Genomic DNA, 17474 nt, shown 5'->3' on the forward strand with positions numbered 1-17474 from the left:
AGTTGGAAGAAAAAACTGGAACTCAAACTGCAAAAACATAAAACCTTACCAAGTATTTTTGGTCTGGTTTCTGGTGATAATATCTTAGTACACTTGAGTCAAGACAAAACTAACTTACAAGTAACTTTTCAGCAAGATATAAGAGCTTGTTTTACATTAGTGATTCCTTACTATTGATGAAAAAGTACCAGTTCCACTCACAGTTTATTTAACTTAGTTATAGCTAGCATGTTTTTATCAATGTGAAGGAATTATTGCCTTTAAACAAACTCCTATATCTTGAATTTACTTGAAACTAGACCAAAAATGTAACATTGGGGATTTAAGCTATTGTATTTACATCCATTTTTTCCTCTGAAGAGTAAAACATAAATCCAAATGGATGGATGGGCTTGTCCATAGCCATGATTGAATGGTTGAAAATTGTTTATAGAGGCACAAAAGCCAGAAGAGAAGCTGCATTAGGTGTGATGGCAACTCAGTATCATGTTTGGGATTTTGTAGATGATAACAAAAATATTTTAAGAGGTTCCTTCCAGACTAAATCACAGCTGTTTGTTTACCTGTTGGAATGTAGCCCTTCTGCATTTTTTTCCTTACTTTCCTTTTGCAAGTCGGAAGGAGAACTTCCTCCTAAGTGCATCCAGGAAGCCAACGTGCTGACAGTTCCTCAGGTCACCCACGAGGACTCTGGCACATACATCTGTACCGCCTCTAACGATCACGGCAAAGTGGCAGCTTTCACCAAACTTGAAGTCCATGGTTAGTGCGAGAAGTGAATAGTGCGTCACAGAGGAACCTTCAGCTATAGGACTATTGCCGTCTCACTGTGATGTATTTTTTCAGAGAGAGTGATGCCGTACTTTGCCCAGGAACCTGTGTCTTACCTCACACTGCCAACCATTAAAAATGCCTACAAGGCTTTCAACATAAAGATCAACTTCAGACCTGATAATGTTGATGGTAAGAGTGTACTTTTCTAAATCTTAGTATTTTAATTATAAAATGTATTAATTTAGATTTTATTGATTTTTTTTTCAGTTGCATACTTGGTACATTTGTGTAATATACTTTGTCTCGTATGTAATTTCACTGGATGTTCTGTCCCTCCTTTTCCTCCCTCCTGCTTCACCCATGGGGTGGGAAGGTCTCATATTGTATGCTGGTGAGTCTCAGGAAGTCAAGGCTATTGTTGGCAGCACTATGCTTTCTGCCTGCACTAGATTTTCCCCCCCATCATGCTCAGAGCTGATTTACGGGCTGTGCAAGAGAAATGCAACATGATGCATGAGCAATGTTTTCAGTCATCATTACAAATCCACTAAACAAAGGGAAAGAAATTAGGATAGAGCTGCTACATTTACGTCAGAGAGAGAGAAAACTGATTTAGAAATGTGTCCAACAACAAAAAGCAAAAATTTTAAAACAGACACACAGCAAAATGAACTATTAATCATTTGCCTGCTGTTTTTTGCCACCATCCTTACAAATATGATGGATTTCTCCTTCAAAGAACTTCATAAGTGGAAAAACACAAATCATAAGTATTTTTGTTCTAGTTTGTAGTGCAAATATCTTAGTCCAAGTGAAACAAGACAAAACTAGCTGCCCAGTAACTTTTCAACAAGATAATATTTCACTTATGGAGAAAATGTTATAAGTGTAAAAAATCTGTCAGTGCAACTAGCACCTTTTTTTTATCAGTATTAGAAAATTATTGGCTTAAAACAATACCTATATCTTGCTGAAAAGTCACTTACAAGCTAGTTTGTCTTATTTAGTACATATGTATTTGCACTACAAAGTAGACCAAAAACACTTGGTAAAATTTTGTGTTTTTGTAGTATTGTTTTGTATTTTTACAATGTGTGTTCCTTTTTTTGTTAGATGTATTTATCAGAACATTGTTTCACATTTTGCACATCAAAACCTCCCCCACTCCTACATGACAAGAGGGCTCCACAGATCAAGCTGGAGAATCTATTAGTTCAGAAGAAATTAAATTTAAAATTAAAATTAAATTCTTCAGGCACACTCAAGATTTGATTATGAGTGAAATGACAACAAAACAGTAAAAGATTTCAGAAAGAACTGATGTTTTTGCCATCTACTTTCTGCCAACTTGCCTTGATCAGATTTTTTTCTGTTGCAGCTTTTCTCCCTCCAGTAACAAACACAATGGATATTCATGCCTTCTCCATGAGAATGTACCGTTCATTATGCATGTGAATTTCCAGCATGTGATGGAAGAAAAATAGTAAATTTGCATTATAATTCAGCGGGTTGCATTTTGCAGCCCAGTGATTTGACAGCAGTTTTTGACATGGCTTTGTTTTGCTTTAAAGCTGTGACTCCCTGGCATGCTGCTTAACCATCCAGCTGTGATGGGCAAAATGAATCCCAAAGAATATCTATCCTAATAAGTCTCTCATATTAAATGTAGAATATTACTTTCCTTGAGCAAGAAAAAATTTACAGTTGTTTTGGGTGAGAGTTTTCTATTCTCCCCATAAAACACTTTGATGAATTATGGACCTATTAGGATGGATGTTATCAAAGAGACACCATCAGAATCTGTTATGTGTGTATTTTTGCTGATTTCTTTTGTTTCGCCGGTGGCAGGCATGATCCTCTACAACGGCCAGAGAAGAACAACAGGAGCCGACTTCATCTCTCTGGGACTTGTGAGCGGACGCTTGGAGTTCAGGTCAGGCCTCGAAATACTGCATAATGAGGACCGCTGTTGATGATAACAGTAATTCAAGAATTATGTCTGATCCCAGGTTTGATGTGGGCTCTGGCATGGCCACCATACGTGACCCTCACCCCATTAAACTGGGAGAGTTTCACACAGTGGAGCTCTACCGCAACCTTACTCAGGGTTATATCACTGTGGACGGCGGGGAGCCCATCAGTGGAAAATCACAGGTAATTTACTATCAGAGATAGTGGTGGGCAATATGGAGTTAAAGTTTTCTCACAGCATTCTGTGCTATTATTGCAATAACAATAAAAGTGATGCTAGAAACTACGTTTTGCTTCTTTTTTTAGGTAATATATTGCTGTGACTGGTGACACAGCAATTGTAGACCCAACAAAAACAGCTTATGAAAAACAACCTTTTTTAATATGCTTCTTTTGGACACCAGTCACATAAATAAGAGTGATTTGTACCACTAACCTGCACACAGTAACTGGACAGAATCATATTTTTACATTTATTGATCTTAGTGCTCATTGAAAAATAATCCCAGCAATGCAAACAGTTTTGGGAGATTGGAGAAAAATATTCACTGGAAATCATCCTGACAATTCTGTACTTTACTTTCAACTCTCCAACTTTTACTTGGATGAACTTTTTACTTTGATGAAATCACAAGTCTCATCTTCTTGAGCAAAAATAACCTGAAAACCTTTAAAATTGCATAGTTTCTTGGGTAAATGTCCCAAGGAGATGATGTTGTTCTCCAAGTCAAAGTGTCTAGAAGAATCAACCTCTCACTTTGCTGCCACCGTAGCTTTTACTGTAGTTTTGGTAGTTTTTTGCATATGATAAGGAGTAGAGAAAGATTTGGATTAGTGTCATCCATCATAATTACGCTATTCATTAATAATACTGAAAACTGCATGTTTTCTGATATTGAGCAGCCCTACCTTTTTATTTTTGTAAGACAAATAGATGAAAAATCAAAGATAACATCAATATTTAAAACAGGTAAATCCTAGAATGACGCCTTGAGGCATACCAGATGTAAAAGTAGTAAAACTGAAAACTGCTAAAACTGAATGTACTCTGCTCATCAGGGAAAGTTCCAGGGCCTTGATCTGAATGAAGAGCTGCATGTGGGTGGTTACCCCAACTACACATCAATTGTAAAAACAGCTGGCATTAAGACCGGTTTTGTGGGTAAGATACTGTTTACTGTCTTTGATTACCACAGGATGGAGAAGAATTTCACCCATGTGAATTTTATTATTTTTTTAATGATTTTAACACAGGCTGTATTCGTCAGCTGGTCATCCAAGGAGAGGAAGTAATCTTTAAAGAACTCGACCGCAGCTCCACTGGCGTCACAAACTGTCCCACCTGCAAAGATTATCCATGCCAGGTCAGTTTAAATCGTCTAAATAAATCCTCAACATTTGGTTACTTTGCATCTCGCAACTTATTTTATTTTGCAGAATGGAGGAACGTGTAAGGATTCAGAGGCCAGCTTGTACAGGTGCACCTGCCCCCGAGGATTCACAGGCAGCAACTGCCAGCATCACTCGTCTCTGCACTGCCACTCAGGTGAATGTGAATCACCAATAAAGCCTATTAAAAAGAATATTCATTTGTATACATTTTTAAAAGTTCAAACTTTAAGTAAGATGAATTACTTCTGTTTGTAACATTTTGCGACTGTAACTCCCTCAGAGGCCTGCGGACCCGATGCTACTTGCATCAACCGGCCGAACGGCCTGGGCTACGACTGTCGCTGCCATCTGGGCAAGTTTGGGAACAAATGCATGCAAGGTAACACCAGCTGTAGGCTTCCTAACATTCCTAACATGAATCCGTCAGTCCCATCCATGAAAAATCTTTTCTTTTTTTTTAAACATTTGTAATTGATTCTTACCAGGTGAGCTGGTGATGACTCCACTGTTTGATGGGGATGAGTCGTACATAGCCTACCCACCCCTGACCATTGTCCATGATGACCTGCGTGTTGAGCTGGAGTTCAAACCACTGGAAAGGAATGGCCTGATGTTCTTCTGCGGCGGTAGAAAAACCAAGGTGGAAGACTTTGTGGCCGTTTCAATGGTGGAGGGTCATGTGGAGTTCAAATATGAACTCGGCACAGGTAAACACAACTTAGCACAATTCTAGTGAACAGTATCATGAGAATATTCAACACCCTGCAAAAGTATCCATGGTCTTGACGTCACGTTTTCTTCAGCTACAATTACAAAACTTAAATAAGATGGATTGCTTCTGTTCGTAACACATTTGTAAGTGTGTAAGTGGAAGACAAAGATTTATTAATATTCCTAGAAGGAAAATCTTGAAAAATTATGGTATCCAATAATGCTTTATTATTTGTTATCACTAAATAAAATTGTGAGGATGTTTGAAGCAGGGTTAGCTTAGGTTAGGTTATAAAACTAGAGCATCTTATAAGGTACTGAAGGAAAGACTGTGATACAACTATGTTTTGATCAGAATCATATTAAAATTAATCTTACATTCAAACTTAATTTAAATGAAAATTACATATTCATAAATATGGATGCTTTCCTTGATAGAGAAGCCGATATAACTTTAAGATGGGTGGATTTACTGTAAATCCGTGGCAAACCTAGAAGAAGAAAACTTTTTAGAGAGTTTAGACTGAGATTCAGATTCACCTTCCAGCAGGACAACAATGCTAATCATACAACCAACGCTTCAAAGTAATGGTTAAGATCAAAGCGTATTCATATGTTACAATGACCTACTTAAAGTCTGCACCTAAATCCAATTGAGAATCGGAGGCAAAAGGAATTCGAATACTTTTGAAGGGTTCTGTGCCACTTCCAATCTCGGCTTCAGTCCGAGATTAAGAACTTAAGTTATTTTTCACTTTTTGGATTTTTTTTTATATTTAAGCTTAAGAGTTTTTAATCTGCCTTGACATCCAGGACAGGCAGTCCTTCTCAGTCCTCAGCCGGTCTCCCTGGGCCAGTGGCACAGAGTTGTAGCTGAGAGAAACAAGAGGTCTGGCCACCTGAGGGTGGACCAGGGCCCAGTGCAAAGGAGGATGTCTCCAGGAAAAGCCCAGGGCCTCAATATCCACACTCCAATGTACCTGGGAGGAGTGCCGAGTATGGACATCCTGCCCAAACCGGCAAATGTCACTCAGATGTTTGACGGTTGCATCGGAGAGGTGAGGATTCTCTGTTTGGAAGTAGCTGAACGAAGGTTGCTGGTTATTTTTCTAGTTGTGGAAGATCAGACTTGTTTACATCTCGACTGTAGGTTTCCATCAACAACAAGAAGGTGGACTTGTCCTACAGCTTCACAGAGAGCAAATCAATTAACAAATGTGTGGACAACAGTCCCTGTGACCGCCGGCCCTGCCTGAACGGCGGGGAATGCATGGCCAATGCAGAGTATGAGTATCAGTGCCTGTGCAAAGATGGATTTGAAGGTCAGTGTTTTAAAATACAACTTCTTAGATCTGTTTAGGAGTCAGGTTTTTGTTTTTTTTAGTGGATGATTTCCTTACTGGAAGTGTGTCTTTTGGTCAGGTGAGAGTAAGATTTTACTTTTTTAGCAGCAAACAACAGCAATGGCAGCATCACCTGCTATATAAGCACACTTAAATTAAATTTATTTGCATATGTTTCTTAAGTGAAAGATTATAGAACTAGAATTAAAGGCGAATTTTTCTCCAGGGTCTTTTACACCCTTGGGCAGGCTTAAAGCCATAGTGTGCATGACTCAATCTTTCACCTCTGACTCTCTCCTGGTCTGGTTCTGCAGGTGAACGTTGTGAGGTGGTGAAATTTGTGTGCCAGAGCGACATCCAGTGCCAAAATGGAGGAACTTGTGTTGAAGGCAAATGTGTATGCATGTCTGGACACACAGGCCTCAGCTGTGAGGAAAGTAAGTATTCACAAGACAGTAACCATTTAATTATTAAATAAACCAAATACAAGCCGGAGGTGTAAAGTGAAATATGTTATTGCATGTTTTTGATGGTTTCCTGGAAGCACAACACGTGTCTGTATGCAGCACACATGTCAGCTGATCTATAAATCTGCATTCTGTGGGTGGAAGTAATAATTATCAAAGCAAAAAAGCCAAGGTGGAAATATGCAGCCCATATGGCCCGAATTTTCTCCAAATTGAGCTCTCTGGTGACTCCCAGCACTGAAGAGCATGCTGGGAGAGATAACCCTAAATGGCTGGTATCATTTTCTGCACTCTCATGGCTGTATCCTGCACACAGGCCAGGTCTTCAGCTTCGCCGAGGCCCTGCGGAGTTCAGAAACCAGCGAGGCGAATGGTACAGTATCTCAATGTTGAGTCTGCCTGAAACGACTGAGACTAACAGGGCCCTGGCTTCAGTCCGAGGGCCCCGGCGTCCCAACAAAGCTCAAACTCAACTGTCTATTTTCTTAACACACGTGCACACGGAGAGAGAAAATATGTGTCTGTCTTCAACTCTCAGCTGAAACTCTTATCTGCATTTCAAAGTTGGGAGAGGGGAATTGTGCTTTGCAGATAAAAGGGAGCAGACTGCGGACAGGAAGCAGAGTTCTGTTGCCAGTTTCCTACAGGAAAGGGCAGAAACATGGAATTCCCCTTTTTTTCATGTCTGTAAAATGTCTACTCACAACTCACAAGTCTCGTTGCTATGAACCGCCTGCTCAACTCTCGACAAACCAAACACCTGTTCTCTTTGAAGCTCTCAACGCCACGTCATTCAGTCTTCTTCATGTGGAAATGTTTGCAGTCAGACTACTACTAACAACTTCAAGTGTCTTCTGGGGAAAACACTGATTATTGTCAGGATGATTTAGCTGTACATGCATTTAGTTGTTGCAAGGTTTATTCCACAACCGTGGCCAAACGTTTTGAGACTGACAAACTTTACTGCTTCAGTGAAATTTGAACTTATGTTGGATATCTCTAGGGTAAACTAATGTCTAAATGTCTTATAATCAACATTTAATCTGTTAAAAAAGGTTGTTGTTGGATAATTCATCAAGTTTTATGCAATAGGTTCCCACTGGGATTACAAGCTGGTGAGTTTGCACATAGTGGACATATAATTTTTATGTTTTTATCCCCAAGTCAGTTTTTAGTTGCAACAAGTTGTTCCATTGAGTTTATTACCAAGTTACTCCTGGATTTTTCTCCATTCTGCATTCATAGGAGTGAGGCAAGCCCAAACATTAATGGTTTTGGGATACTTCAGTGTCTGCATGACAGGGATTTATGGAAGTGTTTACCTTTTTTCCCTGGATGCTACATTTTCATTATGTCTATAATGGCCTAAAGGGACCTCATAAAATAATTTTTTTGCAATCCACTCCTGGTACTTCCTGAAAAGTCATTATTCTTGATGAACTGTGGCTTCTTTGGTGCTACGACATTCAACGGTCTCTTCAAATTTCTCTTTTACATCAAGACCTCCTGGTGCAAAAGAGCAAAGGTAGCACATGTTCTTTTTTGAAGAACAATTCCAGCACCAGTACTTCTTAAAACATCAGTTCTGTCTTGTAATCCAATCAAAAATACAAAGTGATGTTATCTGCTAACTTTTTTCTAATATTATAGGCTCATTTTCAATTCCCACCACAAAAAACTGTAGCTGAAGCTGTAAAGTTAACAAGAATTTCTGTCAGCATCAAACCGTTTGGCCAAGGATGTAATCCTTGTGAGAAGTCAAAAATGATGCAACCAGTTAGGAATGGTGATTATGTGCTGATATCTGCATCCTGGAGCTTTGCAATGACATATTTCCATATAAATTCTATAAATAAGGTGAAATTCAGGATTGTGTTTTTTTATTACAGTTATGGGTTTAACATGAGCCTTTGCAGCTTTTGAGAAAAGAAATAACTTGTTATCTCATGCAAATGAAAATTTGCTAACTAAAACCAACTTATAACTTGAATTTTCCTTTAAATGTACAATGGAGCATAAAAAAATTTATTCTGCTCTGTATTTGTATGAGGTATAACATATTATTTGTTTTCCTAAAAGTTACAGTCTTACTTTCAGCATTAACACAAAAAATTCTCTGTCAAGGGATTTTGGTGGCATTATACATTTTGTCTATAAATGTGTCTAACCCAAGCAACCAAAACATGGAGTCCTCTTTCCTTTCACCACTAGAGGGAGCCATAACAATGATGTGAATAAACTTCAACCTAAAAATTTTTTCCCATGTTTCTCTAGATTCCCCCTATCAGTATGCAGCTAATTTCCAAAGTGACGGGTACATTGCCCTCCCTAAATCAATTTTCCCAAGAAGGTAACTTTATTTTAGTACTTTTTATATGTTTTTTCTCTCCCTCTCTTTTTAATAGATAATGTACTATGGCTTTGTATATAAATGTGATTTTTTTTTCTAAATAAGAAATTGTTAATATCATTATTTAATCTGTTTTAGTGCCCAGGATGCTCCAGAGACAATAGAAATGGAAATTAACACCAGCTCCTCTGAGGGCCTGATCTTATGGCAGGGAGTGGTAAGTCCTGCCCCTCCCTCACCTGATGCTGCACCTTAACTCTGACAACTTTCATAGGAATATCCGATTTTCCCCTCACCCTCCCCCCCATAACTTTGCCTAAAAACTCATGCACTGTTAATCATAATGATTACCTCATTTTAATAATGTTACCGTCACAATTATTTTTTTTCATAACATTTGATGTCAGTTTTTTTTTTGCATCATCGCTCACAAAATATTGCATTTTTTATTTACTTATTTATCATCATCATCGCATTGTAAACTTAATTTGCTGCTGACGCTGTGACCTTGCTGGGCATGCTGGCTGAGATCAACGGCTGTGTCTTACACCACTAAATACATGCATGTGCTTCAATTAACTCACCCTCCATTTTCCTCAGGAGACGAAAAGCGCACGAAATTTGCGAAAGGTGCATGCTAGTGAAAAGGTATCCACTCGAACACAAGACACTTCATTGTTGTTGTTGTTTTTATTATTTTGTTTTAGGATTACATACAGAGGTACTGTGGTTTGAAATGTAATACCCATTTAACCTTTTCACATTTTGTCATGTTACAACCACAAAATTCAAGGTGTGATTTTATGTGATTGTAGGAGGACACAAGTTTTCAAATGTTTTAATAAAAACACATCTAAAAAGTGTGTTGTGTGTTTCACTCTAATACCCCTAACTAAAATTCAGTGTGAATAATTTGGACAAGTGCAAAAGTAAATTGAGACCATCTACATCAGAAAGATCGGAAAGAAAGTTGCATAGAAGTTTAATGAAGGGTTAGGTTGCAAAAAATTATCCTACACTTGGAACATCTCAGAGATCCCTATTTGACTTCTTATCTGAAAGAATTATGAATAATATGGTACAATCACAAACCTTCCAAGACATGATCAGCCACCACAAGACCTGTGGTAACTTTGGAGGAGTTGCAGAGTTTCTAAGGAAAAATATTTTATCAAAGCAACTAGTAGTTGACTCCACGAATCAGGCTGTAGTGTTGTAACATTATTGAAATGCACCGTAAGAACTGCGGTTTCTTATAGTTCCTTTCTTGCAATTTGCAAGAAAGGAAACACAGCAAACATGTGAAAGAAAATGCTCTGGTCAGATTTGACTACATCTGCAGTCTGTATCCTACATGAAACATTATAAAGGGTGAAAAAATAACTATACATCACACTAAGCACAGTAAAAAATGGTGGTGGAACTATCATGCTTTGGATTTTCTTGTCTTTTCCTGGAACTGAAATGCTGGTCAGAGTAATTACAAGGATGGAGGAAGCTAAGGTCATAACGTGACAAAATGTTGAAAAATTCATCGGACTGAAGACTTTTTACTTTGCTGTTAAGGTGAAAATGTACGTGTATGTTATTGGACTGTTTGTGTTCATGGTTGTTTCTTGACCAATGTTATTTTGAAAGGAAGATTTTGTTACATTTGGGGAATGTTCCCTCAACGTATTGCATCATGCTTGTTATAAGTAAAGTACAGCCCTTAATGTGGAAAGTTACTATAAGCCACTTTGTCAGGGGTCAGAAGTTCATAGGACTAAATAATTAAACAAATACCCTTCTATTGACTTCACATGTTTGTTTTCAGGTACCTGGAGAACATAGCAAAGGAAAGGACTTTATCAGCCTTGGCCTACAGAACGGACACCTAGTTTTCAGGTGATTCTACACCATAATCCTTTTGTTTGGTTGAACTCTAGATGATGTGATTAAAATCATTTTAAGTTGGTGTTTTTTACAGTAATGATGATTATTTATATTATATCTAGTTACCAGCTGGGCAGTGGAGAGGCAAGAATAAGATCAACAACCGCCATCAACGATGGAAAGTGGCATAAGATCACAGCAGCCAGGTGTGTATCTTCAGTTTCAGTGGATGTAGAAAGATTAATCTTTAACTCTCCACTCCGACTTTTCATGAAATGCTTTGTCTATCAGTTAATGCTTTAATACACCTGTGCTTTTCTTCTTTTTTTGTCTGAACTTAGTTGTTTCTCTTTTCTTCCAGAGTTGGAAAAGATGGTTTCATCCAAATTGATGGAGGAGACGAACAACATGGACAATCTAAAGGCAAAAGCCTCATGGTTAACACCAAAGGCAGCATATACCTGGGTGAGCAAACCTGACAGTATTAATCCAGAGGTTAACCACTGAAGGCTTTTCAGTGCAAGATCCCAATATTTAAAATGATCTGGCCAATATGTTTTCCTTTGGTTTTGTTTTCGCCTGTATCTTTGAGAATAATACAGTATTAGACTGAAATAGCAACAATTCCATTGACGGTTATGGCAAGGCTACAACTGCAATCATCTAGCACCAGTTTAATTTTGACATTATAAGTTGAATGTTTCATAACACCTTCAGATATTGTACTTAAATCTATGTCTGGTTCTCTACTATCCGTATTTGATTTAATTCATATGTGTTTCTTCATTGGGATAAAGTTATTGGGCAAAAAAAAGAGAGAGAACGTAAGGAGAGAAAATGGAACTGTATAAACAGTCTTCACCCACTTCAAAATAAGAGCATGAATATAAATATCTACTTTAAGGATTCTTACCCATTAATAATGAAAAGCTTCAAAGCACATATGGAACTTTATTCAATTAAAAGTTTACAAAACAGCCAAGTAAATTAACACTTTAGAAATCATACAGAAAATTTTATTTACTGAAAGCTAAGTATGCTAAACATTTTTAAAGTTAGCAAAAGCGCTAAACAAAAGATTAGCTTTGCTATTAGTGGATTAGGGAAAGTGTGCCCAACACTGACTATCACTAATGAAATATTAAGTCATTTCTAAGTTTGTTTTCATATTACTTTATTCCAAATATCCTTAAATTTTAGCATTGAAATTCAAGGTTTATATAGATATTTAAATATCAATTATTGATATTAGGTTCTGTTTTGAGGAATCTTAATAGATACTGTCAGCTCATAAAAAAATATGTTGATCTTTTTAATTTGGAGATCAAGGGATTCTACCTGTATGAAGAAATGTTTTGTTTTTTTTATCATTACCTATGATCCATCTAGGTCATTTTAAAGAGATTTTTGAGAATTGCACTTCTCTTGTGGCCAGCAGGTCAAATGTGAGGCAAGGTTTAAATCTGTGTTTGTTGTCACACACAGGTGGAGCTCCAGATATGACTGCTATGACAGGAGGAAAATTTTCATCAGGAATCAGCGGCTGTGTTCGGAACCTGATGCTGACGAACGCTCGGCCTGGACTGCAGCCTGGCCAGCCGATTGATTTGCAGGCTCACGCTGCCCAAGGCATCAACGTTCAGCCCTGCTCTTCATAGACATGCATACACCAGGACACCCACTCACACAAGCACACGCACACATTGAGAGACTACGGAGTGATCACACATGCAGCAGACTCCCTCGGAGAGACTTACCACTCATAGAGCCTGACACAAACTTGGTGCTTTGCTGCAACCAAAACAAAACACAAAATAAAAGAAAACAAACCATGACACAACTGATGCTTTTCTCTGTGTGCAGCAAAACCAAATAGAGAGGAAAATTTAAAACAATATTAACAAGTCTTCTCTGCCTCAGTGTTGTATTCTGAATGAAGGACTGAAAAAGGATGAGTAGTAAGGTTTTCATACTTCCAGCAGTACTTTTAGCCATGAGAAGATTATTAGTAGAGCTCATTAGCCCTTCTACGATAGGTCAGGTCCTATGGAGTTGGAGATATTTTGACAGCACTGAATTTTTTTTATTTATATACATTTGAATATATATAATGTTTGTGGGGGAAAAACATGCAAACTAACATTACAACTGCTCTTTATCTTTCCTAGAATTTGTTCTGGGTTATTATACTGTGTGTCTGAGGCTTTTTACAGGCCCAACTCTACTGTTACTTGAAAATATGTAGGCCTTTTTTTTTCTTCACTTCTGTAGGGAATTCTTTATCTGCGAGCATGCTTGGCAAACTGTTGGGAGATGAACACACATGGTCACAGTCACATTCAACTCCAGTACACAACTCAGGATGCCAAATACAAGCAAATAACAATTGTTTAAAGTATGACTGTTTATTTGTTTTATTTTCTTTTACTTTTAAGTAAGTCACAACACTTTTTCTATGTCTTCTTCTTTATTTGTTCTTTTTTATGAACAGAAATGAAACTTGGTGCTAATTTTCACACATGAAGATGCAACGTGTGTCTCTGTTACATGCACAGGTCTTTTTTTCTAGTAATTTGGCGTTAGTTGTAGTTTTTAAAAAATTAAGAAGTAGTAGTTTATTTGTTGATATGCATGAAATTTCACATAGCTCTAAAATATGGCATGGTTTGTTGCTTTGTTGCCTTTGTTGCCTTTTATGATTGAGTAGATCTCAAAAAGAAGTAAAAACCTTTTAGAAAAAGTGTAATTTTTTTATGTGTGGTTGTGTTGAATATGTTATTTTATGTGTTTAGATTATCTGCCAGCCAGGTAGATAACAATGTCAGTTGAGAAAGTGAGTGTATTCAATATGTTGCTCAAGTATGTTTTAACTTTATCTGTTTGCAGCAGGTCACTCCATTTTAAGACAGGAGTGTGTATGTGTCTGTTTCCATATCCTCAGGAGGATCAACCCAGAACTGCCTGCCTCAGGTTTTTAACTCTGTCGGGTTTGGTAGCTTTAAATTCAACGTGGAAAGCTAAAAACCTCTGATGGCCCTGTGGGTTCTTTACTCTGCAGAGATAGACTCATCTACAGCAGCTCATATTCATGTTTGGTCAGAAGAAACCTCCTGCAGCGTGCTGTGATCTGTAGTGTAGCTCCGATAAGCATGCTCACACGCTTCCTTTCAACCACATGGCAAACCATAATCACACAATTATTTGGGGTTTTGGATTTTTTTTCTTACTGTTAGCTGAAAATATTTGTTTTGATATTCCTAAAATGAGCATCTTTACATTTTATTTATTTCATTCATTTTGTTCTGCTTTCTTGCCTGTTTTTCCACCGCTATTGTTGATTGATTAGCTTTCTAATATCTGGGGTTCTTGCCTATTGCCTCCCATACTCGATTGTCGTTCCCCCACTCAGCAAATTCCTCTCAAATTGCCCCCACGAAGTGCTAGACTGGAGCTTCCCTGTCCCAGTGGATAAAAACTGGTCTTTTTCTTTGAAACAATAAGTCTTAGGCATCTAGTGCATGAATGCATGAGATTGGTGTTATCATGAATGAGCAGGAGCTATGGTCCAGTTGTGGTTGTTGCCTGCATTTTGGGTATCTGACCTTATACTGGATTGTTACATATATGATATCAATTAATACAAACTTGTCTAGAAACAGTTGCTGTTTATTGGTTTAGATTTTTTATTTTTATCTTTATTATGTCGAAAAGTCCACTTTAAGTAATGACTGAAATTTTTATGTTGGTTCCATGAAAAAAGGGTATTTTTTACTTCTGAACAAAATTTGGGAATTAACTTAATGAAAGTACTGGAATGTAATTTTGATGTCATTAAGATCTGGCTTTTTCATTACCCATGTTGGAAAGATTCCCCCGTTCACTTTATGTTTCCTAAATAAAAACAAAATTCATGTGCTCTTTGTAATCTTGGGATTTGTTTTTTCACACTACATTGCATTATAGTCCAGGTTTCTTGAAGAGTTTCTTATTTAATTACTTGAATCAATTTAAACAAATATCCTCCTTGATCTTTACAAATATCTTTTTCCTAAATTGTTTTGGGTGTTCATCAGTTAAACTGAACAAAACTACTATAAATAGTTATACCCATCCCATCTTGAGTTTTGAGCTAAATACAACGCAATTTTAGGGTCATTGTAAATAGAAGGAAAAAAAAACATAAAAACAATACATTTCTGCCAAAAGTTTCAGAAATTTAGAGATTTAGCTAAAACAATGTCTAGAAAAATCAAGTTAATTTCTGAGCTCCAAAAGTGAAAAACTTGCTAGAAAAAAACCTTACATTTTGAGATTAATTTCAGAAATTTTCTAGAAAAAAATTGAAAACTGAAGGTTTCAAAAGTCAAAAATTTTCAACTTCTCTAAAAAATGCATAAGACAAATCCCAAAATTTCAGTTTTTTAGAAAGTGTTCCACTTTTCAAGCTCAGACATTTCTAAGATTTTGCCTCAAAACATTTCTGAGGTTGATCTTAACATTTTTGGCAGAATTGTTTTTCTGCCACCATGGTCCATTACAGCTAAATGACCAAAAATTATTTCTAAAATATTATAGACAACTGACTTATTTATTGATACCGAACTCCAAACATTGACAACATGATTCAATTACTTTATAGTCATTGCTTATGTGTCATAAACGTGATCCGTATGACACATAAAGATAACATTGTAACTTTGTAGGCTGAACATGACTGTTCAGTTTACAAAGTAATGTTCTACTAATGTTGCCTGTGTTTATGGGCTTTCCTATTTGTAGTCCTGGCTTTGTTTTAATTATTGTTTGAAATTATTTTACTGCCTCCTTGTCATGTTTAGCTATCTTAAAAGTTACAACAATCCTTAAAACGAATATAAAAAATAGTATGTCAGAAAAAATATTAATTCACTCTGAAAGCAAATTGAACAATACACACTAACTGTGTTGTCTACACACTGCAGTTACATTACAAGATTAGAGAGCCTATCAGCACATTGACCTCACTGTACATTGTAATTGGCTATGTAAAATCCGAGCTGGAGACATGGAGCTTTTCACTGTCTGTCTGTCACAGAATGATTTTTAGACAGAGCTGCATAAAGGCTTACGTTCCAGGAGCACCTGAAGCAGCTTTTCCAAAACAAGATCATGAGAAAAATCAAGACAATTTCCAATATTTCAACATATATTTGTTTTGGTTTCTGATGTCCTGCTTTTATTGTTTTGTTTTATCCGGGAGAAAAATCTCTTTATCAACCTCAATTTGGTCATAAGAGCAGGAGTTGCTCACAAGCGTGTCAAGTGTCAGCAAATTTACATGTAATTAGTTTATAAACCAATATAAGCCAAAATTAAAACACAACTTTCTTGTTTCTACTAAATTGACTGCCATGACTAAAGAAGTTTTTGCTGATATCGCAATTTTTGTTTTGTTTTGTACTGATGTGTGTCTGTTTTATTTATTTAATTTAGTTATTGATTTATTTAGGTAGCCTGATTTGTCTTGTGCACTCTTTTCATTTCATTTCCATTTTCGCCTGTTTCTGAGCTTCAACATCATCATTATCTCCCTCTCCATTTGTATTTAGACCTTTTGCTCCGATGTTCAAAGGAAAAACCAATGTAATCCACCCTAATTCTAACTCTGCCGCCTTCTGTGGGTGAGATTTTGACTGCTAATAACTAATCAACATAATTACTCAAATCAATTTAAAAAATCTAAATTTTAATATGTTTGGCTGATCCATTTAGAGCCTGAAGCATTTGACAAGTGGGGTTTCCTAACAGAAAAACGCATCAAATTCATCTTAAGGCCTAACCCTGACAGTGACGGCCATCAGGGGTAGCAATGGATCTATAAAGGAGACAAAAAACATAGTTTATTGATCAGCGCTAAGAACACAATTTTTTTCTAAGTGAAGTCATTCATGGTGCTGATAAAACTTGTACTTGTTTCTGTTGTGTTAGAAGTGACCAGACTAGGGAATAGCTGCAATCCACTGGCAACTAAAGATTCTAAAGTCCCAGTCAAATTCCACCCATGTCTAAGAATTATACCACATTACGTATTTCTTGCAAAATTAAACTATGGATTTACTTACAGATTCTTTTCTCCAAAAGAGGATTCTCAAGAAGACACAAACATAGCATATCCTTTTCGTACTTCTGGCTGCTATACTGTTCAACAAATGCCATCTGGCTCTCTTTCTGCAACTGGAGAGAAAGTACCTAGCTCCAGCAGCCAGAGAGAGAGAGTAAACGCCCTGGAGAGATTACCAGTCTGTTGCAACAGAGACAAGCAGGTTCCTGGACTTTATTCAGGGGCTTGCTTAATACTCCTAAATATCTACTATAATACAGTAAATATATTTTGGAGTAACAATTTGGATTATTTGGATTTCTAACTGGAAAAATGAGAGATTATAGAGCAGCCCTGAGTTCAGTATGAAAGGGTTGATCTTAACCCAAACCCTTCTTCTATTTCAGAAGCCCAGATAATATTACAGTATAATGATTTTGTAAGATTTTGATTAATTCACATCTGAGCTAACCCTGGAAAACACACCTTATTTGAATGACATAATGGGGAAA

At 37.0% G+C, this 17474-nt stretch overlaps 1 protein-coding gene across 16 annotated transcripts in view; it reads left to right on the forward strand.

Moving 5' to 3' along the window:
• hspg2 (heparan sulfate proteoglycan 2) overlaps nucleotides 1–14808 on the forward strand; it is a 123656-nt gene extending 108848 nt beyond the window's left edge. For 12 of the 16 annotated variants that reach the window (XM_028010347.1, XM_028010348.1, XM_028010344.1 and 9 more), the window contains 21 exons: nucleotides 615–762; nucleotides 847–963; nucleotides 1148–1165; nucleotides 2623–2707; nucleotides 2784–2928; nucleotides 3805–3907; nucleotides 4000–4109; nucleotides 4183–4291; nucleotides 4418–4516; nucleotides 4623–4844; nucleotides 5662–5906; nucleotides 5999–6170; nucleotides 6506–6628; nucleotides 6975–7031; nucleotides 8933–9008; nucleotides 9147–9225; nucleotides 9609–9656; nucleotides 10825–10895; nucleotides 11006–11089; nucleotides 11245–11348; nucleotides 12369–14808. In XM_028010347.1, the coding sequence (XP_027866148.1) occupies nucleotides 615–762; nucleotides 847–963; nucleotides 1148–1165; nucleotides 2623–2707; nucleotides 2784–2928; nucleotides 3805–3907; nucleotides 4000–4109; nucleotides 4183–4291; nucleotides 4418–4516; nucleotides 4623–4844; nucleotides 5662–5906; nucleotides 5999–6170; nucleotides 6506–6628; nucleotides 6975–7031; nucleotides 8933–9008; nucleotides 9147–9225; nucleotides 9609–9656; nucleotides 10825–10895; nucleotides 11006–11089; nucleotides 11245–11348; nucleotides 12369–12541 (2388 nt within the window). In that variant the 3' untranslated portion in view covers nucleotides 12542–14808. The remainder of the gene's footprint in view (nucleotides 1–614; nucleotides 763–846; nucleotides 964–1147; nucleotides 1166–2622; nucleotides 2708–2783; nucleotides 2929–3804; nucleotides 3908–3999; nucleotides 4110–4182; nucleotides 4292–4417; nucleotides 4517–4622; nucleotides 4845–5661; nucleotides 5907–5998; nucleotides 6171–6505; nucleotides 6629–6974; nucleotides 7032–8932; nucleotides 9009–9146; nucleotides 9226–9608; nucleotides 9657–10824; nucleotides 10896–11005; nucleotides 11090–11244; nucleotides 11349–12368) is intronic. The other 4 variants (XM_028010350.1, XM_028010352.1, XM_028010353.1 and 1 more) reach the window with 4 other exon arrangements.
• The last annotated feature ends 2666 nt before the right edge of the window (nucleotides 14809–17474 follow it).

The sequence above is a fragment of the Xiphophorus couchianus genome, chromosome 24 (genome assembly GCF_001444195.1).
Source record: "Xiphophorus couchianus chromosome 24, X_couchianus-1.0, whole genome shotgun sequence".
In the NCBI taxonomy this organism is placed as follows: domain Eukaryota; kingdom Metazoa; phylum Chordata; class Actinopteri; order Cyprinodontiformes; family Poeciliidae; genus Xiphophorus; species Xiphophorus couchianus.